The sequence below is a fragment of the Peromyscus leucopus genome, chromosome 6 (assembly GCF_004664715.2).
Source record: "Peromyscus leucopus breed LL Stock chromosome 6, UCI_PerLeu_2.1, whole genome shotgun sequence".
NCBI lineage: Eukaryota > Metazoa > Chordata > Mammalia > Rodentia > Cricetidae > Peromyscus > Peromyscus leucopus.
The window spans coordinates 123,550,237-123,575,544 of record NC_051068.1 but is presented as its reverse complement, the minus strand read 5'-3'; the positions used below and the strand labels follow the sequence as shown (position 1 = coordinate 123,575,544).

Sequence of the window (25,308 nt, the reverse complement as noted above, 5' to 3'; positions counted from 1 at the left end):
GTCACACCTACACAGCATCCGTGACCTCACTGGGCCATTCTGCACTCAGCACTACCACTGGAAGACAGAAGGGCAAGAACTTTAATCTTTTATTCTGCTCTTGAGACAAGGTCTCACTATTGTAGCCAGGTCGGTCATTAACTGACAATCCTCCCACCTCAGCTACCCAAGTGCTGCAAATACAAGTGTGCTCTGCCACACTCACCTTAGACCACGTAGCCCTGAAAACTTTGTACAAACCCACCCTGTTAAAGCTGTTAACATTTGCCCTTATAACTAATTTCTATTATTCTAAATATTCTAAGGAAGATATTTAGTGTCTTAAAACTTAACGTCACAAATGAACATAATAACTGTACATATTTATGGGGCAGAAGTTCATAATTAGGGCAACTAATGTAATTTTTACCTTAAACTTGGGAGAGTTTTTTGTTTGACAGTCTCTGCTACTCAGGCTGGCCCTGAACTGAGCTGGCATTCAATGTTTGCCAGTAAGATCAAGTTAGATAGCTAATCTGTATTCCTGGTACCTTTTTCAAGCAGCTGGCTTTTTTTTTTTTTTTTTTTTGGCCTTGAATTCCTAATCATCCTGCTTTGGCCACAAGTACTGCAATGAGAGGCGTGTGCCCCCACAACCAGCTGTTTTCCTAACCTTTATTATTCCCTTGCATGAAGTCTGTCATTTTTCTAATAAGAAGGACTAAAATCTGTTTTTAAATTTTTCTTCCCTTGGTCAAGCGGTACTTATTTGAGCAATCAACTCAGATACATTTTTTAAATCAAGATCAGATGTCAAGTCTTTGTACTCACTGCTCGCAGTCCCATGGTGACAGATGACGGAGAGGAGGTCATATGTCACGATCTGAACTGGGCTGTCCTTTGCAAGGAACGGCTGAAGGTCCAGGCCTTCCAGAGGGAAGGAAACATGGGTGCTGATTTTGGTAGAAAACATCAGTTCATGTCGAAATCTTTTAAGATGGATGCACAAAATCTAAAAGAGTGTAATTCAACATCCAAATTAATTATTAAAAAAGATTACAAGTGGTTAAAAAAGTACAATAAAGTTTTATTTTATAAACAAGAAAATTAAAAAATTATAGTAATTTAAATGTGCATTTTAAAATACTGTGTTTTGGTTTTTGGATTTTTTTTTTCCATTTTTATGAGACAAGGAAGGTCTCACTATATAGTCCTGGCTGGCCTGGAACTTGATTGCTATGCAGACCAGGCTGGCCTTAAACTCAGAGGGATTTGCATAGCCACAATGCCTGGGTCAGTTTATATTCTCAATAAAGGAGTCTATGAGATTTTTATATTATTTAAGTAGGAATGTTAAATGTCATCCTGAATTCTACCATGGGTCCAGATACACTTTCAATGTGGCAGTGAGCACGGCTCTTCCTAAGCTCAGTGCTACTGGTTTCTGATTGCACACTTCAGACCTGCAAGACCCTGCAGTGACTGATGACATGTTCAACAGCACACTGTAAAAGGTGTCTGTATATTCAACCCAGCCTCCTCAAATCAATCCTAAAGGAACGCATGGAAAATCACTACATGACAGCTCTATGCTTCAACCACGCTGAGCTTACCACAGCATAGGACATTAGTGCATTACCACATTTTATAAACGAATAAAAATGAAGTCATACCTCAGGAAACTTCTGTACTTTACAAAACTTTACTCCATTCCTCAACCTAAAGATAGAAAAAACAAACAAAAAAAACTAATCAATCTACAAAACATTTAATACATTCAAACGGACCACAGAAAATGCCAAGAGGTATCAGAGTACCAATAGTCCTGAGTTATGTTATATATATTTATACACTAAATATCCTTAACAATAAAATAGCACTTATCATAAAAATAACTAATATCAAGATAATAAAAAGTTAAAAGTCACTGCCAATGCTTTGATTTAAAAAAAGAAATTAGGGACTAGCGATGTGGTAGAACACTTGCCTAGGATACACACGCCTCAGGTTCCATCCCTGGCACTACAGGTCAAGCTGGCAGCACATGCCTATAGCCTCAGTACTCAGGAGGTGGGAGCTGGAAAACCAGACCTTCAAGGTCATCCTCAGCTACATGACAAGCTTGAGGCCAGCATGGGATACATGAGATCCTGCTTGTAAGACATGAGTACTAAATAAGCATGCTATTGTCTATACTTTTATAACATGCAGATACTAAGTAAAACTGCACAGTGCAAAATCAGTAGTTCAGGTTCATATATTTATTCTTTTTATTTTGTTTTGGAGACAAAGTCTCAAATTTATAATCCTATTTCAGTGCTGAGAATATCAGCATTTACCACACACCTGGCTTAAAAGCATTTATTCTTTTTTTTTGTTTTGTTTTGTTTTGTTTTTTGAGACAGGGTCACTCTACATAGCCCTGGCATTCCTATAACTCACTATGTAGACCAGGCTGGTCTTGAACGCAGAGATGAATCAGTCTCTGCTTCCTAAAAGCGGGGATTAAAGGCATGAGTTATCACACCTGGCCCATGACATAATATATAAATATCACACCTGGACTGGAAACCTTTATTCTTAAATGTTGGAGAAAAATTTGAGCCAAAGAGTGATTATTGTAATTAATCAATATGAATGTACACCTGTCAGATCTCCACTTGGGATCTGGGGTGAACTGGCTCTTCCCCCTCATCATGGTTTCTTCTACCTGGTAGTTTTGGCTTCACAAGGCGATACCTTTCTAGATTCAGTTTCTTTTCAGCTATCAGACAGGGCTTCCAGACAAAACAAGGAAAATCTTTCTACATGGGCAAGAGAGGTATTTATTTATTTTTACATTTATTGTCTAAACACTGTTCCACACCATTCTACCATAAAAGGGGCCAACAACTGAAGACTGAGATCTCTGTGTTGTTATGGGCAGTAGCTTCTTAGTCTGCATTAAGAGTCCAGCTTTAGGAGCTGAAGAAATGCTCAGCAGTTAAGAGCACTTGCTGCTCTTGCAGAGGACTCGGGCTCAGCTCCCAGTACCCACATTCCAATTTCAGGGAATCTGATGCCCTCTTCTGACCTCCATGGGCATTGGGCACATATTTGATGCAAATACACACAAGCAGGCAGAGTACTCACTCACATAAAATAAAAATTAAAGATTCCAGCTTTTCTTAGGAGTTTTTTCTATTACAGAGATTCAGGAAAATTTTCCAATTCCCTCTACATCAAAAATACTTTATCAAATCTCTGCTTTTCCTGATATCATCAAGAGGTGTTTACTTTTGTTTGTTGTGGTTGTTGACTTCTGGCTGGCCTAGAACACACTACCTAGACCAAGTTGTTGGGATTAAAAGGTAGTGCCGCCACACCCTGCCCGAAAAGAGACTTTTAAAAGTCAGTGATTACAGACAGAAAAGGAAGCTGGCAGTAGATGTGAACAAAAGAGGCTGAGCCATCCTGTTGTTCTGCCCCATAACAGCAGACCTCTCACTTCCTGAGTGCCACCGGTCACCATGCCAACTCACACACTCACTTCATTCCTCAGAATCCACACTTAATACCATCTCACATCAGACACTAACATTTCCCTTAAACGTATTTTACAAAATAACCAATCTTTCTTAGTGTTAGAAGAAGGCTTTCCAGCCTAGAGTTACCAGACACAGCATCGAGTATAACTCGAGTGTGCCCAGTTCAGATAACTAGGAAAAAGACAACCTAGGGAACTGAAAGCAATGTCAGTGTTACTTACTTTTTGCATTTTTCACAACTGTACATATTGTCACCTGCAAAGAGAACAGATCAGTCACTCATCTAATCACCAGCAAACTCCTCTGCAATCCCCGGTGTGCCCAGTGTGGACTTCACTGCCCGGGGACAGTGACTAACTCATGATGTCTTCTTCCCTACGACCAGCACCCTCCCTCTCCTTTCAGTCTGATGGACTTACTCAAGAAACAATCTCTTCATTTATTCACTAATCAGAATTTACTGCTCATCCTGCCATATGCCCAGCATGATGCTGGACACACAAGAAACATGTAGGACCTTCAATGAAGCTGAAGATGTAAAGACAATTCAAGACTCATCTTACATCCATTATCTTCATTGAGTTCCTCCTTCTCTGAATCACAGAACTTCAAAATGTGTCACTTGTATTAGAGAAATCTATATAAATTCCTTCAGGACATGACTTTTCTCATATTTCCACTGCCATGGAAGGTATCTCCATGCAAATATGAGCAAGTACTATTTAAGCTATCCAAAAATTCAGCATTAGATTCACTACAAAAACCAATCATGAATATGATTACATTTCTTACCTTTAAGTTCATCTCTGGCGAAGAAGGCAGCAAGACAATCTTGCAAGGTTACTACTGGACCCCAAAACCAGCTAGGGACACAGGAGACAACAAACCTGAAACATCGTTGACAGAAGAAAAAGAAGTGTTCTGCTAGTACAGCAGAAACATCAGGGTGGACAATCAGGCCAAGCAAAGAGAATAAATACGCACCTCTTCACATACTCCATGAAGAACGCTATCCACCCTTGTGGTGCGTACGCTTCCCCACACGACCCTGCCTTGACTATGGTCGGGTGACTCGAGGAGTGCAGCTTGGCAAGGTCTTCCTTGCCAGGAATCGGCAAGGACAGATCCTGAAAGGTCTCGAGGGTTACAGACACCTGCAAGTGTTTGGTTTTAACGGGACGGAAAGAATCCAGCACAGTTATTTATAAGATTAGATGTCTTCCAAAGATGAAAGCAAATTATTATAATAAGCAAATATAAACAACAAGCAAACCGCTTTTAGAATACTACAGACAGAAAAGATCCTGGCTTGCTTTGGACCAGGTGCTGTTCCAAATGTAATCTTCCTATAAGCCACTAGTATTTCTATGGATCAGAGACGTCACAGTGTTAAGAAGCACAGCAAATCCAGCCACCTGGCCACTGAAGACTGGTGTTCAGATTCTTTGGGCATGTGGGGAGGGTGGGGCACCCGGGACTGGGTCTTACTACATGCTACATCATCCGGGCTGTTCTCAAACACTGGGCCTCAAGTCATTCTCTCCCCTCAGCCTCCCAAGTACAGAAACTGCAGGCTGCAAACAGTCTGAGACGTTGTTTAAAAGGGGGTGAAGAGGAAACCAAACCTGACATCGACTGCACCTAAGAGCAGGGATGCATCATGGGAGATACATTGCTTCAGGCTACCATGAAGTGTAATTACCCCACACTAAGATGACTATGATGCCTTTGGCCATACAATCTCACTACATGACAGTCACATGCAGTCTGTCCTTAATGGCAGCACTACCTATACACTCTAAGTAAAAACATTTCTGGGTAATATACCGTCTATGTGTAAATGATCTGACTGAATGCCTGACATTTGACTTAACAACAATAATTGAAAACGTATTTCTCTCTTGTTCCTGAGACATTATTTCACATTCATTAACTATACTCATTCCTGCACTAAAGTAAAAAAACTAAGAAATTCCGAAGGATCAGGTGTTGGTAATTTTAGTTATATTAGTTATCACAATAATTTTAGTTTATGTTTGAGACAAGGTCTTGGGTCACTTTTTTTTTTTTTTAATTTGGCATTATCTTTATTATTGAAGCATTTATGTCATTTACAAGCTACCTACAAGGCCAAATATAAGAAATACACTTACTGCCTTCTGCTTGTAAACACAACAGTTTCCAGGCATACCTAATTTCATCAGCCTTGGGAGAAAAGCACTGTTAATTCTTGTTGCTAAGCAACGTCTCACTTTTCTATGTAACCAAAGCAGAGAGAGAACCCATGGTCCTTTACAAAGGACATGTCGTGCACCTTTACACCTAATATCAACGTATAATTGACATAAACACAAGAAATGTATGCATGGTCTGCAAAAGCAACAGTTTAATTCTCCAGACTTTTCAGGTTTTTAAAACTATCACTTGACAGAACTTTTCTGTGTGGTATGGTTCCCGCATACTCACCCTATCACAGGTCAGACACTGCACTGAACTAATGATTGTTCCATCAAATATGTCAGAAATCACACTCCTGTACTTCTTATGCTGCTTTTTTCTCTTTGGAGATGCAGAAGACTGAGCTAGAATTAACAACATTAAAAACAATCATTAGTTCCTTGAATATTTTTCTCTAAAATATTTTTGCATTGTCTTGGGATCTCATGGCCTCAAAGTCACTAGGACTCTGCGACCGATTCTGAACTCCTGGTCCCCCCTTCCATGACACTGGCTTAGAAGAGTGCTACCATGCCTGGCTTCCTCTAGAGTCTTTTCCTTTTTAAGATTTATTGATTTATTAATGTGTATGTTATGTGTCTGTGTGTCTGTGCATGTGGGTAGCCCTGGAAGCCAGAAAATGGCACTGATTCCCTGAGCTGGAGTCAGAAGCAGGAGACAGCTACCTGACATAACTGCTGGGTACTGGACCCTGCATACCATCCCAGCCACTGGGCCCTGCAGCATCTTTAACAGCAGAAATTACTCGGCCTGCAAGATGCTCAGCAGGTAGAAATGCTGATTCCAGTACAGCCTCAGGCCCGAGTTTGACCCCCAAGACCCACATGATCTAAGGAGAAAACCAGCCAGCTGTCCTCTAACCTCTGCAAGTATGCTGTGGCATGTGCACTCACACACATATGTGTGTCACGGGCTGGAGAGACGGCGCACTTGCTGCTCTTCCACAGGACCAGCACCAACATAAGGCACCTCATAACTGCCTGTAAGTCCAGCATGGGGCGATCCTACACCCTCTTCCGGCTCCCATAAGCACCCAAACATATATGGCGTGTATATACACAGAAAAACACAAATACATGAACAATAAAAAAAAATGAATCCTTAAAAACTCATTACTTAAAGAAATCAATCAAAACTCAAATAAGGCTTAAGCTGGCTTTAAATTATTTGTGATTCTTGGCCACATAAAATATACATGAGGAATATGAAATTAGTTAATTTTATAAACAATCTGAAATTAGTTAATATTACACAGCATAACAACCTACTCATTTGTTCCATGTGTAAATGAGGAGCTAGCCCCATCACTGGGATATTTATGCTCAACAGGTCAGAGGAAGAAGAAGTTGGGAGGGGCAGGGTAAAGATGGAAGGATAAAGCAGGAGGGCCCAGCCCACACCTTGCTCCTTCCAACAGTCCCAGCTGCACTTGCTTGTTTTGCAGTAGGGCTCATATGAAGAAAGGATTCTGTTAGTGAGGTCTGTTATATATATTCTTCTGGATATAGGTTCTTTGTCAACCTACAAATATTTATTTCCAATCTTACCCTCCCCCTTTAAAAAAAAATCTTAACAAGCTTCTTTGCCAAGACATCTTAGTTCTTTTATAGATGGTGTCTTTGTTTTGTATGTGAGGCAAAGGGTCTATGCAGGTGAAGTATGGAGGTCAGAAGACAAACTGGTGACATCAGTTTCTTTCCTTTTATTGTGCGTCTGCAGATCAAACTCTGGTTATCATGCATATACAACAAGCACTGTTATCCACTGGTCCACCTCGCTGGCCCATGTTTTCAGGTCTACAAGAATGTCTTTAAGACCTTCAGCTATGTTTCTCTGTTCACTTGTTTGTTTGAGGCAGGTTTTCATTATGCAGCCCTGACTGTTCTAGAACCCTCTATTTAGACCATGCTGTCCTTGAATTCAATTCCACACAGATCAACCTTCCTCTGAGTGCAGGGAATAAAAGCATGCACTACCACATGGGTCCCTCTCTAGTTTCATATGTTAAAATGCTAGCAGGTGGTAATACAGAATGGTACATTCTGGAAGACGGGCAGCTTTGTACAGTGTTGAACATAAGATGAACATAATTTTGAACCCAGGAAATACAATCCTCAGACCTTATCTTTGATAAAGAAAAACTTAGGATCATACAAAAACTATACATAAGTGTTTACAGCAGTATTATTCATAATTGCCAAAAACTGTAAACAACCCAGAAATCCCTTGATGAGTGAATAAACAAGCAGTCGCTTGGTGATACCATTGAGACACAGGACCGTAAGGAAAAGAATTATTGCAGATGTGCAATAATGCAGCCAACTCTGAAATACATTATGCTACAGGATTTAAGAAAAGAAATAGGAAGGCTGTTTCATACGCCTCCATACCGTGTGGCATCATTTACAGGGCCCTCTGGGAAAAGGGCAAACAAGAGAAGGAGCAGACTTTAGGGGTCCATCAGGAACAGAGCATCAGTGTGTCAGGCCTTGGCGTAGGGTGACAATCTGATTATGAAATTGCAGGGCAGAATGGGTTAAAAGGCACAGGAAGAGACTTAAGGGGGCTAGAGATGCTCAGCAGGTAAGCACACTTGCTGCTCTTACAGAGGACCCAGGTTTGCCCAGCACTCAGATCACAGCTCACAACCATCCATGCTTCCAGCTGATCTGATGCTCTCTTCTAACTTCTGTGCTCCAAGAACACATGTGGTGCACATACATATATGTAGGCAAGAGACTCATACACATAAAATGTTAAAGTGAACTAAAGTATAAGAAAAAGTTTTAATGTAGAGAACCACAGACAAAAAAAGTTCTAATCGTCATTGTATAATTCTATCAATTTTAAGAGATTACCTACTTCCTAACACTCTATCAACATTAGGATCAGAGTCTAAACTAAGATATAAAGCAGAGGAACTGGAGAGGGAATTTCTACCTTTCTTGTGTGGAGGTGTCAATCCCGGCCACAGATTGCCTGACTTAGGAGGGCTTGCTGATAAACGTGGATTAACACTTTCATTTGATGGAAGAATCTGTGATGTAGACAGGTCATTCAAATGGACATCAGTGATATATTCTGTAATATTTAAATTTTTATTATTACCTTCAATTAAAATTATAAATGAAACTATTAAGTAAAGTCATATTCCATATGGTCAATCATGTTCATTAATATAGACTTCTTCATTTGATATATTGAAGACAGTACATGTTAACAAATGCCAAGTGTTTGCTAAGCAAAATAACAGTGATTTTTTTCCTACCTAGGCATTCAATTAATGTCTAACACATTACTGCTATCGTCGTCGGTTCAGATGAGTAGTGGTAATACAAAACCAAAGGTGATCATATCTCCCAAATTTAGTAAAATTTCTAAAAATCCACCCACAAGTTACAAAAAGAATTCTTTGAATTCTTTGTTTTCTTGATACAAGATCTCATGTAGCTCAGCCTGGCCTTGAACTCTACGTAGCCCAAGTTGAGGTCATCCTTCACCTCCCAAAAGCTGGGACTAAAGGTATGCACTGCCATGTCTGTAAGACATTTTTTCAAATTATATGTGTCTGTGTCTCTGTGTGAAGAGTACACTTGTACATGGAGATGCTACTGGAGGCTAGGAGAGCTGGAGACGGAGACAGCTGGGAGCCACCCAGTAAGGGTGCTGGGAGCCAAAGCTGGGTCCTCTGCAAAAGCGGCAGAGGCTCTGAAGTGTTGACCCATCTGTGTAGATCTTCCCACTTCGTTTTTATTTAACGGAGAGAGAAACCAAGACTTTAAAAAATGCTAAACATGTGCTCTATCACTGAGCCATGCTCCCTCAGCCCAAGTGGATGAAAGGATTATTGTCCCAAATAAACTTGGTAATCAAAACCAAACAAGACATGTAGGCGTTGGGAGCTGGAGAGACGGCTCAGTGCACACAAGCACTTAGTGCTCGTACAGAGGACAGAGGTTCAGTTCCCAGCACCCACCTGGCAGCTCACAACTGCCTATTACTCCAATCCTAAGAGATCATATGCCCAGCTCAGGCCTCTGTGGGATCCTGCACACATTAGGGGTGCAACAACTCATGCATGTAAACACACAGACACATAAATAATCTTTTAAAAAAATGCTGGTATAAATTAATCATACTTATTCTTACTGTGATAAAAATGAGATTTAGAGATTTATCTCTCAGGAACCTCTCTCTTCAGAACTTAACTGTAAGAGGAATCAAGTGAGCTAGATCTCATGACTGCTACTCCAACAGTGTTGTGAGCCTCAGTGCCTAGCCTATCTTCCAGCACATGGCACTGTGTAACTGTGCAAATGAACAGACAGAGGGAAAACTGTTGATAAAGAATCAACCACGGGGTTGGAGAGAGGTTCGGCCATTAAGAGCACTTGCTGCTCTTGCAGAGAATCCAGGTTCAGTTCCCAGAATCCAAATGGTGGAGGCTCACAACCATCCATAACTCCAGTTCCAGGGAATCCCACACCCTCTTCTGGCTTCATTGGGCACCAGGCACACATGTAGTGCACATGCACATGCAGTCAAAACACTCATACACAAAAAATAAATATAAATTTAATTTAAAAAAAAAAAAACATGTCAAACATGACTAAAGAAGACAGCAAAATACTGGTGGTGAAAGCCTTGTTATAGGAGCAGCTAAAGGCTTCAGGGGTTAGTGAGTAAGTATTTTAGGTTTTGTGCATTACATGGTCTAGGTCATAGTTTTTCACCCAGAATGTAAAACAGAATGCTCAGACCTACTTTAGTTCATTATCTTCTTACTATGTGCTAAGAACAAGCCCACAAGCAAGCAATATAGGAGCAGTCTGTCCCTGGCTTATGCTTCCCTGTGGCTTCTGACAGGAAGTCTGGTTATCAGAACTGACACTCAGGCATTTACTGACTAAAGAACTTTCTACCCACAGTGAGTCTGTAAAGAGCCTAAGCACTCGTGGGCTTCCCAGTTGGAAGGCACAAGGCAGTCTTCCTAAGCTAAGGGAATATCCAAGAAAGAGCTTCACCTGCTGACTGGTCCTCTCCAGTACTTACAGAGATAAACTAGTGCACTCATTTAACCTAACTGACTGGTCCTCTCCAGTAGTTACAGAGATAGACTTGATGTTATTCTTGACCACTGAGTCACATCATCTGATTTCCTAATCATCAAATTTTACAGAATTTATAGTAGTCAATACCACATCAAGATAAGTTAGCTCTTAAAGAGATAAATATGGTATGTAAAGCAATTTAACTCGTGTCTTTCATTTGGGTATTTGCCCTGTCTCAAAGGAACACCATCCAATGTTATGATATAATATATCCTGACAAAGTTCATTTACATGTTGGCTATGTCTACAGTGAGAACCACTGGAATGTAATAACATGCATGATTAGAAAATTTGGATTGTGGAGAGATAGCTCAATGGTTAAGAGGACTGGCTGCCCTTCCAGAGGTCCTGAGTTCAATTCCCAGCAACCACATGGTGGCTCACAACCATCTATAATGCCCTCTTCTGGCAAGAAAAAAAAAAATTGGATTGTTTTTCTTTTTCTCAGAATCTCAACAGAAACAAGGGGACTAATTTTCTAGATTACTATGTGACCACATAAAGGGATTCTGATGAGCCCTTGCTTTAAAAATAAAAATTAAAAAAATGAATTCCTAAGTAAATGATCCACAAAATTATCTTTTTAGTTTCATAATTTTATGGTTTTAACACTTCAAACAGACAGCATTAAACTGCAAGTCTATTAATTAAAGATCACAAAAGGAAGCCAGGTGTGGTAGCACTCGCCTTTAGTCTCAGCATTCAAGAGGCAGAGGCAGGCGGATGTGTTTAGATAGCCTGGTCTACATAGTAAGTTCCAGGCCAGCCTGGGCTACCCACTGAGATCCTGCTTTAAACATAAAGAAATAAGTTGTTCCAAAAGTAACGGTTAGTGAAGTGCTCACTCCTGCACAGGAAACACTATCATCTCCAATCCGATGACTAAATCGTCACCTGAGGCTCTGCCGTGTATTTCCACTTTGACAGTCTCCTGGCTGTTCCGGTCAGCCGTCTCACACACGGTGTCTCTGTCTTTGTCCAGTTCGACTTCGGAGTTCGCCCTATTGATCTTGTTGCACATCTTCTCTTTCTGCCAGTCCTTGGCCATCTCCAGGTCCTCCTCGTCCTGGATGAGCATTGTGGTCTCGTTGCTGTCTTCAGGAACGCCTTTGCAGCCAGTCTCATTGTCTGCTTTCTCGATGCTGCTGCTGCTGCTGCTGCAAGACTCGCACGACTGAAAATCCACATCCGACTGGCTCTTCTCCTCCTCCACAGTCTCCTCAGAAGCCAGGGTTTGCGGGTCTTCCTCTAGTTCCATGACCTGCTCCTTTAACTCCTCATGAAGCAGGTCCATTAAACAGCGGAGGAACTCCTGGGCATCCTACAGACCGACAACAAAGCCACTTGAGCGGTTTAGAGCGAATGCCCGTAGGGCCCTAGGGAGGATGAATGTGTGTGCCGTGTCACACTGAGTACGTCTGCAGCCCACACTGCATCCCAAAAGCGAGGCAAAGAAAGCAATGCTTTGAAATGAAATGGGGTCTACGGCCATACCACCCTGAACACGCCCAATCTCGTCTGATCTAAGAAGCTAAGCAGGGTCGGGCCTGGTTAGTACTTGGATGGGAGACCGCCTGGAATACCGGGTGCTGTAGGCTTAAAAAAAAATAAAATTTAAAAAAAAAAAAATTAAAATAAAAAAAAATGAAATGAAACAGGATGAAACAGAAAATAAGGATTCTCCTCAGGTGACAATCGGAATTCAGAAATATGTCCTAAAATAAAATATTATGTAAGATGGGTTTAAGTTAGAGCTTTTCCCATCCATGGACTGTGTCTTAAAGAAAAATTCTTTTTCAGTTAGTGGTGGCACACACCTTTAATCCCAGCACTTAGGAGGAAGTGGCAGGCGGATCTCTGTGAGTTCAAGGACGGCATGGTCTACGTAGTGAGTTCCAGGGCAGCCAGGGTTACACAGAGAAACCTTGTCTTGAAACACCAGAAAAAAAAAAGAAAGGAAGAAAGAAAGAAAACCTTCTTGATCAACCCTAAGAACTTGTTGACAATATGACTTTCTGAGCTGCAAAGATGCTTCAGCCAGGTAAGAGCATTTACCACACAAGCCAGACAACCCGATTCAATCCCCAGAGCCTGCTGTGGAAAGACAATCCACTTTACAAAGTTGCTCTCTGACCTTTACACAAGCGTTGGGCGTGTGCACACCCCCCCCACATACACACACGCACAAATAATTTTAAATAAAAAAATTTAAAAATACAAATTCCTGAGCTCCTAGTCACAGTACTAAATTATAATCTCTGGAGAGTCAGAAATTTACATGGGAAAAGTTAGTAGAAAATAAGTAATAGTTTGAGAAAAGAGAATGTGTGAGGACCTGCTATAAATACTCAAGGTACTACACTCTGCTGAAATAACCGAGCCTGCCCTAGGACAGACAATGAGAAAGCCCCCAGAAGGGAGAAGGTGCAGTGTGGTGACACTGGCCTGGCATCCAACAGGCACTGCACTCATTCACTGGATCCACAGAAATGCAAAAATAAACTAACAGCCCGCTGTGGTGGGGCACCTCTGGGTCCCAGCCCATGAGAGGTGGAGAGAAGAGGATCAGAGACCAAAGGTCATCTTCAGCTAATGGCAAGGTCAAGACCAGTCAGGGCTACAGGAGACCTGTCTCAAAAGCCCACACACGACAGACACAGAGGAGCAATCATCAAAAAGTAAACGGGGAAATAATCAAGTATGATAACATTCTCTACGTATTTGGACAGATGGTTCAGCAGTGAAGATGACTCGGGAAGAGTTCTTCCAGACGACCAGGCTCAGTTTCCAGCACCCACAAGGTATGGCTGACAGCCATCTGCAACCTGAGCTCCAGGAAATCTGCTGCCCTCTTCTGACCTCTGTAGGCACCAGGCACACGTGTTGAACATACAAACATACACACAGTAGAAACAGTCATACAAATAAAATAAATCCAAAAAAAAAAAAAAAAATGTAAGGCGTTTTTTAAAGGATAACTAACCTGCTGAGAATAGCCTCGAAAAGTTGGGTTTACAGTTTTAATTCCTTGGAACAGATTAGCAGGCACAACAGATCCGGGCCTGGAAAGGAAACAGTTTTAAACAGGTATTTTTGTAGTTTTTTTTAGAATTTTTATTACTCTCACAATGCACAGTACTTTTAAAAAGCACAACTTGTAAACAGTTCTAAAACAAAACTAACATAGTACATCAAATAATTACCAAGATGCTTAGCCCCAGGGCACAGCTAGCCTAGGCTGCCTGTTATGCCCAGTCTGGGAAGGAAGGCTTTGCTCCCAACTCTACATCTTAGTAACAGAGGCGCTGCAGCCACCTATCATCCGTCGACACTGGCACCAGCTCCTTCATCTGCATTCACTTTCACATGTAACACCTGACCTAGCCAAATCCCATTTCCACACTTTTTTTCAACCCTCCAAACAGGTCTGCATTCTTTCCATATTCATCATACTGGTTTTTAAAGGTAATTATGGTAAGTACATACCTGCTCTTGTGCCATAATTCTGTCATTAGTTTGAGATAACTTTTGCAAATTGCTGGCTTCTTATCTGTTCTAGCCAGTCCTCCACAATCAAGAAAGAAATGTGTCAAAGGTGGGCTAATTAAGAAAGAAAAAAATATATATCAGAGTGGAATCAAAGCTGAATTCCTATTCATTTCTAGCTGCTCAATGAATTGACAGCATGTTAACCTCTATCTGTTAACCTTTGCTCTCTTTTACAGTCTGATATTCATTCCTTGATATCATTAGTAAGTTCAACCACTCATGTTTAGATCCACAAATCAGAGTCCTCTACCCTGCCCAATTCAGGGAACGGCTATCAGTTTTGTCTCAGTAGCATCTGTCACCTGTGAGCCCCCTCATGGCGTCTTTCATTTATTTATTTACTTATATTCTTTCTTTTTTAAATGTATTCTTCTCTCCTCTATCACATCTGGACCACAGTGTTCCCTCCATCCTCCTCCCAGTACTTCCTCGCAAACCCCCCTTTTCCCCAGATCCACTCCTTCCGCACTTCCCTTAAGAGCAGGCCTCCCGGGGATATCAACCAAACACAGCTGTCTTAGTCAGGGTTTCTGCTGCTGTGACAAAACACCGTGACCCAAAAGCAGGTTGGGGAGGAAAGGGTCTCACTAAAGTGAGACTTTGCTTTGCTGGGATACTTGATGCCGCTGGGCTAGAGCCAAGAAATTAGTGGTGATTAAGAAGAGACCAGCATCACTGAGGTGACATCTGGGAAGTGTTTCCTGAGAGCACAGAGAAGCTGTGTTCCAGAGGTGGCCAAGGTGGTACCTCATGCTGGCAGCCAGACGTGATGTGTAGGAGTCACCCAGGTGATACTGGTTCTGCCAGCACAAAGGGATCATGGAGAGCTGCTGAGGCTTGGCAACATGAGGAGAGCCTATGAGAGGCTATCGGTGAAAGCGCAGCCCAGTTGCAGCAGAAGACCCAGTGTTTTGGAGACCCCAGAACCATGGAATGACCACAAGAGCAGTAGCAGTGGAGTGGAACCAGCTGGGGCCTAGAAGACGAGCTGTGTGTGCTGCAGAGGGCGGAGCCAGAGACGTGACCCAAGTCCTCTGGAGGAGCCCAGAAGATGGTGAAAAAATCCCAGATAATTGGACACTGAGTTACTTAAATTGTTGGAGTTCGGTTTTGCTTGGTTCAGATTGTGACTGTGCCCTAGTTCTTCTCTCTTAAAGAGAGCATTTCATGTATTTTTATTTTACTGGAGACCACAATTGAGAGCTTTGAATTTTAAAAGAAATTGGCTATTTTAAAAGAACTGAAATTTCAATGTGAGATCTTGGGATGAATAAGAAAGGAAGGGTTGTGGCTGAATAGTGATGTGTTTGTGTGTCAGGCTGACAAGGGGTCAGTTGTGCTGGCTGGTTTTGTGTCAACGTGACACAAGCTACAGTCATCAGCGAGGGAGGAAACTCAGTTGAGGAACCGCCCCCATGAGATCCACCTGAAAGGCATTTTCTCAGTTAGTGATCAGTGGGGGAGGGCCCAGCCCAGGGTGGGTGGGGCCATCCCTCAGCTGGAGTCCTGGGTTCTGTAAGAAAGCAGGCTGAGCAAGCCATGATGAGCAAGCCAGTAAGCAGCACTCCTCCATGGCCTCTGCATCAGCTCCTGCCTCCAGGATCCTGCCCAGTTTGAGTTCCTGTCCTGACTTCCTTTGGTGATGAACAGCAATGTGGAAGTGTAAACTGAATAAACCTCTTCCTCCTCCACTTGCTTTTTGGTCATGGTGTTTCATCACAGCAGTAGAAACCCTAAGACAATGGTGTAACGGTTACAGTAAGATTAGGCGCACTCTCTCAAACCCAGGATGGACGGGAGGTTACAGTAAGACTAGGTGCACACTCTCAAACCCAGGATGGACGGGGCAACCCAGCAGAGGACCTAGGTCAGGTCTACACAGGTTCCCTGACGGCCCCTTCAGTCTCTGTGAACCCCGGAGCCCTCGTTAGTTGATTCCATGGGTTTTCTTGTGATGTCCTTGACCCCTGTCGCCCACAATCCTCTCCTCCCCCTTCTGCAGGATTCCCTGAGCTCCACCTAATGTTGGCTGTGGGTCTGCATCTGTTTCCATCGGTTGCTGGATGATGCCTCTCTGATGATGATTAATTATGCTAGCCTCCGGCCTACAAGTATAGCAGACTATTATTAAGAATCATTTTGTTAAGCCAGGTGGTGGTGACGCACACCTTTAATCCCAGTACTCGGGAGGCAGAGCCAGCGGATCTCCGTTAGTTCAAGGCCAGCCTGGTCTACAGAGTGAGAGCCAGCACAGGCTCCAAAGCTATACATTTTGTTGCTTGTTTCTGCACAAGGTCTCTGGCTGCAAGCCTCTGGTTCCCGGCCCTCCAGGCAGTGTCAGTCTGGAGTTGCTCCAGTCACTGGCTGGCCACTCCACACGTTCTGCGCCACCTTTACCAGCACATCTTTCAAGCAGGACAAATTGTAGGTCAAAGGTTTTGTGGCTGGCTTGGTGTCCCAATCCCTCTACTGGAAGCCTTGCCTGGTTACAGAAGATGGCTGGTTCAGGCTCTGTGTTCCCCGTTACTAGGAGACTTCACTAGGGTCACTCTCATAGATTCCTGGAAGTTTCCATTGTGTAGGTTTCTACCTCACCCCCGAAGTGATTTCTCTTGGTACTCACTCCATCCTTCCCCTCCCCCCCCACATCATCCCTTCTGTTCCCATCCCCACCTGCCTCCAGGTCACCACATAAAATCTCTTCTACTTCCCCTTCCCAGGGAGATCCATGTGCCTCCCACCCCTTGTTACTTAGCCTCTCTGGGTCTGTGGACTGTAGCATGGTTATCCTTAACAGCTAATATCCACTTACAAGTGAGTACACACCATGTTTGTCTTTCTGGGTCTGGGTTACCACACTCAGGATGATTTTTTTCCCTAGTTCCAGCCATTTGCCTGCAAATTTCATGTCACTTTTTTCTATAGCTAAGTAACTGTGTAAATGTACCACACTTTCTTTATTCATTCGTCAGTTGAGGGTTATCTAAGTTATTTCCAGTTTCTAGCTGTTATGAATGAAGCTGCTGTGAACACAGTTGAGCAAGCGTCCTTGTAGTAAGATGGAGCTTCCTTTGGGATATGCCCAGGAGTGGTAAAGCTGAGTCTTGAGGTATATCAATTCCAATTTTCTGAGAAACTGCTATATTGATTTCCATAGTGGCTGTATAAGTTTGCACTCCCACCAGCAATGGAGTATTTCCTTTGTTCCACATCCTCACCAGCATGAGCTGTCACTTGTGTTTCTGATCTTAGCCATTCTGACAGTGGTAAGATGGAATCTCAGAGTCATTTTGGTTGGCATTTCCCTGATGGCTAAGGATGTTGAACATTGCTTTAACTGTTTCTCAGCCATTTGAGATTCCTCTAGTGAGAATCCTCTGTTTAGATCTGTAATCCACTTTTGTTTGTTTGTTTGTTTCAAGACAGGGTTTCTCTGTGTTGTTTTGGTGCCTGTCCTAGATCTTGCTCTACAGACCAGGCTGGCCTTGAACTCACAGAGATCCTCCTGGCTCTGCCTCCCGAGTGCTGGGGATTAAAGGCGTGCACCACCACCACCTGGCTTGTAATCCACTTTTTTATTGGATTATCTAGGGTTTGGGGTTTTTTTGGATTATTTAGTTTCTTGAGTTCATTATGTATTTTGGAAATCTTACCAATGGGACTGGTAAAAATCTTTCCCATTCTGTAGGCTGCTGCTTTGTCCTTTTGGTGGTGTACTTTGCCTTACAGAAACTTTTCAGTTTCATGAGGCCCCGTTTATTAACTGTTGATCTCAGTGCCTGTAAGATTGGCGTTCTGTTCGGGAAGTTGTCTTCTTTGCCAATGCATTCGAGGCTGTCTCCCACTTTCTCTTCTATCAGGTTCAGTGTAACTGGGTTTATGTTGAGGACTTTCATCCACTTGGACTTGAGTTTTGTACAGGGTGATAGATACAGATCTATTTGTGTTCTGCTACATGCCGACATCCAGTTAGACCAGCACCACTTGTTGAAGATGCTGTCTTTTATCCATTGTATATTTCTGCCTTCTTTATTAAAAATCAGGTTCTCACAGGTGTATGGATTTACATCTGCATCTTTGATTTAATTCCATGATCAACCTATATGTTTTTATGCTAATATCATGTGGTTTTTATTACTATAACTGTGAATTAGAGCTTGAAATCAGGGATGGTGATACCTCTGGAAGTTCTTTAATGTACAGGATTGTTTTAGCTATCCTGGACTTTTTGTTTTTCCATATAAAGCTGAGTATTGTTCATTCAAGGTCAAGGTCTTACTAGGTCACTCTGGCTAAGGAGACCAAGCCACTTGCCTCTGCCTTCTGAAGGCTGGGATAAAAGGTTTGAACCACAGCACCCAATCTCTTTTTAAATTTGTTTTTGTTTCTGTTTTTAGGAAGAGTCTTACAATTGGGTGTGGTGGCACAAACCTATAATTCCAGTGCTTAGAAGACAGGAGCAGGAGGAACACCAAGAGTTCAAGGCTAACTTGAGCTACAGAGAGTTCCTATCTGAGAAAACAAGGGAGGAAGGAGGCAGAAGGACTGAGCCAGGCCGAGGAGCCAGAAGAGATGGGAAAGAGGAAGAAAGGGTGGGAGGGGAGAGAGGCTGCTATGCAGCCGAGGCTGTCTTCAAACTCACGACCACTCGGCCACAGCCTCTTCCTGCTTACATAAGGCGCAGACATGCACCACGTTCAGCTGCCCTCGTTCCTAAACAAATCTCAGTCCGTGTATCTTTCTACTATCCCTCTCCCGCACACCATTTTTTTCTCAGTCTTCTTTCTGTTCTTCGGCACAGTGAGTCTCCTGGACTGATTCTTTGATTTTTCTTCTAAATACTCTCTTTCTTGGATCATTTTAAATCCCCACCAATACACCAGTGATGGCCAAATTCATATAACATTAGCCTTCAAACATCTAATCTCAACTGAATTTATATTAAATGCCCAAACTGACAGCTATCGTGACATTTTAAATTTAACTGCTCAAAATTTTACTTTCAAGTGAACCTGCTCTTCCAATAATCTCCTGCATCTTATTATCATCATCGTGTGTGCATGTGAAAGAGAGTAAGAAAGAGAAGACGGAGTCAGCAGATAAGAGACCCTGCTGCTCCTCCAGGACCCAGGTCCAACTCCTAGCACCAACATGGACCCTCACAGCCACCTCTGGCCCCAGTTCCTGGGGGTCCCATGCCCTTCGTCGTACTCTGAGCACTAGGCATGCACACGGTGCACCGACCAGCACACATGCAGGCAAAACACTCAGACACATGAAATAAAAAGCTCCTTCATCGTACGAGCCTGTTACTAAACTTCCTATCTCCTCCTTTCCCGTTTACTCTAACCGTATCCTAGCAACCATCTCCTAACAAATGTCCTTGCACTCCAAGATTGTACAAGACACCATTATTTCTTACCTAGATTGCTGCAAGCTTTCTATTTTTCCAAATTATACTTTTCCCTACAATCTCCTACAGCTCACTGTCCACATGGCAACCAGTGCTCTAAGACAGGCTACTTCACTACCCTGCAGGAAAAGGACTTTGGTGGTCTCTTACCACACCAAAGACTTCACTTTTGATGGGACTACACATGGAACTATGGAATCACTCCTCAATTCCTATGTCTGCCATACAGATTTTCTTCCAGGTTCTCAGTGTTAAGCTCTTTCCCAAGGCTGCTTACAAACTCAGGTTATGCTTTGACAATGCTGAAGTCAGTGGTTCTGAATTCTATCCTGACTCAATCCATCAACCTAAAAAGTAATAATCACCGATCTATATGCCACAAATAAGGAGGAAAATATAACCCCTCTAATTCAAGGTATTCTGTCTACAGACATATGTAAACACTTCCATAAGATTTCTAACCTAAAATGATCTCAGATAATTGTGAGCTCCTCGTCTTCTGTACATAAATACACTGCCAGAGATACCCAGTGGAGCAGCAGGCTTAAGGTCCTAAGTTTGAGGCCAAGCTCTGCAAAGAACAACACAAATACTTTGCCCAAGGACATATTCCTGGAAGTCTAAACCAGGATCATCTGTCTTAGAAAACTACAGGCATAAACTGGGTATGTTTACAGATGCCTGTAATCCCAGTACTTGAAAACTGGTGGGCTGGAGAGATGGCTCAGCGGTTAAGAGCACCGACTATTCTTCCAGAGGTCCTGAGTTTAATTCCCAGCAGCCACATGGTGGCTCACAACCATCTTTAATGAGATCTGGCGCCCTCTTCTGTGTACATAATAAATAAATAAACCTTTAATTAAAAAAAAAAAAAAAAAAAAAGGAAGGAAAACTGGTACAAAAGGATCAGGAATTCAAGGTTATCCTCAGCTATACAGTTCCAGGCCAGCCTGGGCTAAAATAAGACACGTTCAAAAGAAAACAAAATAATAAACTTAGTTGCATGCACAGCAACCCCACACCCAGGTTCACTACCTCCGGACTGCCGCAACAAGCTAAGCAAAATGTGTACTGGTCTCACTACTCACCAGTTGGAAAGAGCCTGGAGAGCTGCGTTCATGTAACAAGTGTTTCCAATGTTTTTCAGACCTGTAAGGCCTATGAGGAACAAATTAAGTCATCATTCAATAAGACATAAATGGCATAATTTTCTGGGTGTTTATTGAAAACAGCAACTTCAAATGTTAAAGCTATAGAAATGGGTTAAAAATAGCTCACTAGTAGGCATGTGCATACTGTGCACACAGCCCTGAACACACACACACACACATACACACACATACACACACACACACACACACACACACACACACACACACACACACACACGGGGAGGGTCCCCCCCCCCAGACAAGAAAGATTACTAACAAAACATGGAATACACGGCAACAGTCTGAATAACTCAGAGGCTATGCTCTTGAAAATCTTTCACCTTGCAAATTTGTAAACTTGAGATAAGTTCAAGGATTTGTTAATTTAAGCTCAAAAATCTGCACTTGAAAAAAAAAAAAAAACAAGAAAATAAAACCCTTTCCTACTGTTATGTAATGAAAAGTCATATTTTTTTTTTTTTTTTGGCTGAATTTATTTTGGGCAGGGGATGGTGGTGGTGGGTGCCTGGGAGGAGGAGATGACCAAGTTCTCACTATATAGCACTGGCTGTCCTAGAACTCACTATGTAGACCAGGCTGGCCTGCCTCTGCTTTCCAAGTGCTTGTATTAAAACTGTGTGCCACTACTCCTGGCTTAGGAATACATTTTTTAAAACAATTTGAGTTAAGATTACAATTTTCATTCCTACCAAAGCCCAAGTGGTTAGTTGGCCTGATGTTGATGCTAAACCTCCTAGCAGCTCCCCGCTTCCCAGGGGCTGTACTTTTTTATTTTATCTCATTATTTAAAGAGAAAACAGTCAGTGTGGATGTTAACTCAGAGGCAAAGCATGTACTCAACATTTTTGAGCCCCTGAGATCAAGTCCCAATACACACACACACACACACACACACACACACACACACACACACTGGCAAATATTTCCAAAAAGAATTAAAAGCTAGTCATGGTGGCTCATGCCTTTAATCCCAGCACTCAGGAGGCAGAGGCAAGTGGATCTTTGTGAGTTCAAGGTTAGCCTGGTCTACATAGCAAGTTCCAGGACAACCAGGGATATATAACAGAGAGACCTTATCTCAAAAGGCAAAGCAAAAACACAACAACCCTAAAAAAAATAAATATAATTCTAGGGCTAATAATGTAGCTCAGTGGAAAAGTGCTTGTCTAATATGTACATAACCCCTGGGTTCCAAGAACTAGCAGAAAATTCAAGGTTCCTATTAAAGACTCTAAGCCTTAAAAACATGGGAACACTGATGGAGCGTCTCACAATGAGTAGGGCAAAAGGTCCACTGGAAACCCCTGACGCTCTTTCCAAATGAATGCTGGCCCTTGAAAATGCTACTCTATGGTGGGTAGGAGGACAATCGAGTGGCTTAGGGCTGACCTCAGCCTCCTGAGTGCTTGGACTACAGGCTCCCCGTCTCGCTTCCCTTAGACGCCTGCTGAGGCTGTACCTTCCCATTCCCCAGAAACCCCTATCACTGGCTGAGAGCAAATGGCTCCCAAAAGGCAAGACTAGCAAAAGGCGGCATCCAGTTGTGAAACCAACACCGGACAAACCAAGTGTGCAGGGCCTGCGAACAAGAGTTCACGGGCCAAACCTCCGAATCTGTTCTGAACTCTCTTTCGATTTTGAACTTTCATGTGGAGCTTCCTAACGAGTGGCAATGCCACACAGGAGTCTTTACCTCTTGCCTTCAGCTCATCTTCTTCGTCCACTTCTATATCCAGATCTTCAAACACAGCAACCAGAGGGGTTTTCAAGGTTGTATTGCTGGGTATTTTAAAATCCTTAATAACGAAAAGGTATAACACACTTGAATAAATTCTTATAATATCAAAACACACTTTAATTTTACCTTACATGATATCTACACTGCACAACTGTGAAAAGGCATTACCTTAACAACAGAAACTGACCAGCATGGCGGCATGTGCTGGTGATCCCAGCACTCAAGAGGCAAAGCTAGTCCTGGCTGGTAGTAAGTTAGAGACCAGCCTGGGCCACATGAGACCCTGCCCAGAAACCAACCGTAACAGCAGGCTGGAAAGACGGCTTCGTGCTAAGAGCAAAATGACCCTAAGTTGATCCCCGCACCTACATCAGGTGGCTCTAAACTACCTGTACTCCAGCTCTTGGGGGTCCGACACCTCTTCTGGACTCCTATGGCATCTGCACTTACACGTGTACACACCCTCACATGGACACACACCCAAATAATTTAAAAAATTTAAAAAAAGTAAACATAACAATGATAAAGATAGAGCCCTAAAAATTTATGAAATGGCAATTATTATAAAATTTACATTTATATTTGGTAGAAAACAAGTATCTACAAAAACATGTCTTTTTATTTTTAATTATGTATTCGTAGATCTATGTGAGCATATGTACATGTGAGTACAGCTGCAGAGAAGCCAGATCCCCTGGAGCTGGAGTTACAGGCAGTTTTGAGTCACCCAGGATAGGTGCTATGAACCAAACTCAAGTCCTCTGCAAGAGCAGTATGCGCTCTTAACCAGGGGCACTTTTCCAGTCCCCAAAAAACAATTTATAAATGGCACTACCGAATTTAAGCTCAAGAATTAATTTTACATAAATTAGTGACATGCTTTGTCTGTTCTGGTCTCTGTAACTTCTACAGATACAAAGGATGCAACAGCTGAGTCCATCCACAGACCCACTGTTTGCCTGGCGCTGGAGTGCTTGTCATACAACATGTAACAACACACAGAGCACAGACTTCTGTAAACAAGAGTCATCCATCTTTGCAAACTTGCTTGTTAAATCTCTTGGCCCAACGAAGAAAGTTAATACTGGTGCTAAGTTTCAGCGTCTCTACTAGTTTTCAGTGTTAACAGCAAGTAACAGGCTGCCAAGGGAGAAAACAGGAAAGGGGCTATATTCGCACCAGCTGCTGAGGAGTCCTACCCTCTTCCTAGATTCAGGTGTGCAGAAAAAAAGACATATTTACAAAAAGCTGTATGGAAACTTACTACTTTGTAAGCTAATTAAAAAAAAATTTTTAACGAACTTGAACACAGGCACTCTGCACGAGTTATTAATGAAAACCTCGTACCTGGCAGAGGATATCCCTTTCAAACTTTTCTTAAACAGATTTTGTAATTCTTAGGTGTTTTCCACTTCAAATTCCACCCTCACCTCCCATCCATTCTATGCTAAAAGAGAACAAAGCGAGGCATGAGTGCTTCATCAGGGCCCAGCACACGAACTCTGAAAGCACAACTAAGGTGCACAGGCTTGCTCTGTAAATCCCGGCTGCGTGACAAACTCTGACAGCACAACTAAGGTGCACAGGCTTGCTCTGTAAATCCCTGCTGCGTGACAAACTCTGAAATGATTTCCTGAGCACACATTATCTAAGCTCCGATTACCTGGACACTGTTCTCTTGTGGTTGCTGAGGTTGTCTTACGTGAGGCAATGGAGGAGGAGTTCCTAATTTTCTATCCAAAAACACTTCTTTGCTGCAGGCATAACACCATACTCGAAGAGTGGTGAGGTTCACAGTCAGATGATGCTTTGTCTCCTACACAGTTCACAGGAGGGAAAAGGGAGCTGCCATTAAATATCCTTGAAAATGCTTCTGCAAAGGAAGTCCTCGTGTCCTGAGTAGCAAATCTACTCAGAAGATCTAATCTAGAGCACACACATACACACATCCAACACTGTAGAGACTAACTGTAAGATCTTACATGGTAACACCACCTAACTACTCTACAGTTACTCTAGCATCTGTTTCCTCTCATTCATAAGACAAAGATAAACACAACAGTGGAAAGCTCGTCAGTTCTGCAATTAACAGACAAGAATAGAAGGAAATGGTGAGCAAGCCAGTCCAATGACACTCCTATAAACCATAGCAGCCAAATGATCATGTGTTCAAGGTCAAACTCCACTACATAGAAAACCTAAGCCCAGCCTGGACTACATGGGGTTTTTTTCAGGGAGTTGGGGAGTGTTTATTTGTTTTAATCCAGGAAAATGGAACTGCAAAAGAACACACATTATTTAAGTGGAAGCAAAACAGAACTCAAGCAATAGTAAAAATAAGCTCTCAGACTAGTTGATAGCCTTTCCCAAAGGGAGCTCTGTGTGAGGGCTTAGCCCTACGAAATATACAAGATAGGACTGTCTAATGTCTCAGTTTACTAAGGGAGGGCTTTAGAAAATGCACAGGGGAGGAAAGTGTGTATAATGCCGCCTTAGGGTTTCAAATATTTGAGCTTAGTTCAACCTCATGAGGAAACTTGGTTGAGACTAGTTGCTGCAGATTATCAATGGGCATCTTAAG

The 25,308-nt window shown here is 42.4% G+C and overlaps 1 protein-coding gene and 1 pseudogene across 5 annotated transcripts in view; one reads left to right on the top strand and one right to left on the bottom strand.

Moving 5' to 3' along the window:
• The window catches only part of Usp33 (ubiquitin specific peptidase 33), a 56,544-nt gene that overhangs the window by 16,344 nt on the left and 14,892 nt on the right, over window positions 1–25,308 (bottom strand). For 3 of the 5 annotated variants that reach the window (XM_028879157.2, XM_028879158.2, XM_028879160.2), the window contains 13 exons: window positions 24,391–24,543; window positions 22,683–22,785; window positions 20,906–20,975; window positions 14,342–14,455; window positions 13,839–13,917; window positions 11,750–12,176; window positions 8,685–8,825; window positions 5,973–6,088; window positions 4,491–4,660; window positions 4,299–4,393; window positions 3,728–3,761; window positions 1,653–1,698; window positions 811–991 (listed from right to left, as the gene is read on the bottom strand). In XM_028879157.2, the coding sequence (XP_028734990.1) occupies window positions 811–991; window positions 1,653–1,698; window positions 3,728–3,761; window positions 4,299–4,393; window positions 4,491–4,660; window positions 5,973–6,088; window positions 8,685–8,825; window positions 11,750–12,176; window positions 13,839–13,917; window positions 14,342–14,455; window positions 20,906–20,975; window positions 22,683–22,785; window positions 24,391–24,543 (1,729 nt within the window). The remainder of the gene's footprint in view (window positions 1–810; window positions 992–1,652; window positions 1,699–3,727; window positions 3,762–4,298; window positions 4,394–4,490; window positions 4,661–5,972; window positions 6,089–8,684; window positions 8,826–11,749; window positions 12,177–13,838; window positions 13,918–14,341; window positions 14,456–20,905; window positions 20,976–22,682; window positions 22,786–24,390; window positions 24,544–25,308) is intronic. The other 2 variants (XM_028879159.2, XM_037207235.1) reach the window with 2 other exon arrangements.
• Window positions 12,336–12,453, top strand: LOC114699855 (annotated as a pseudogene).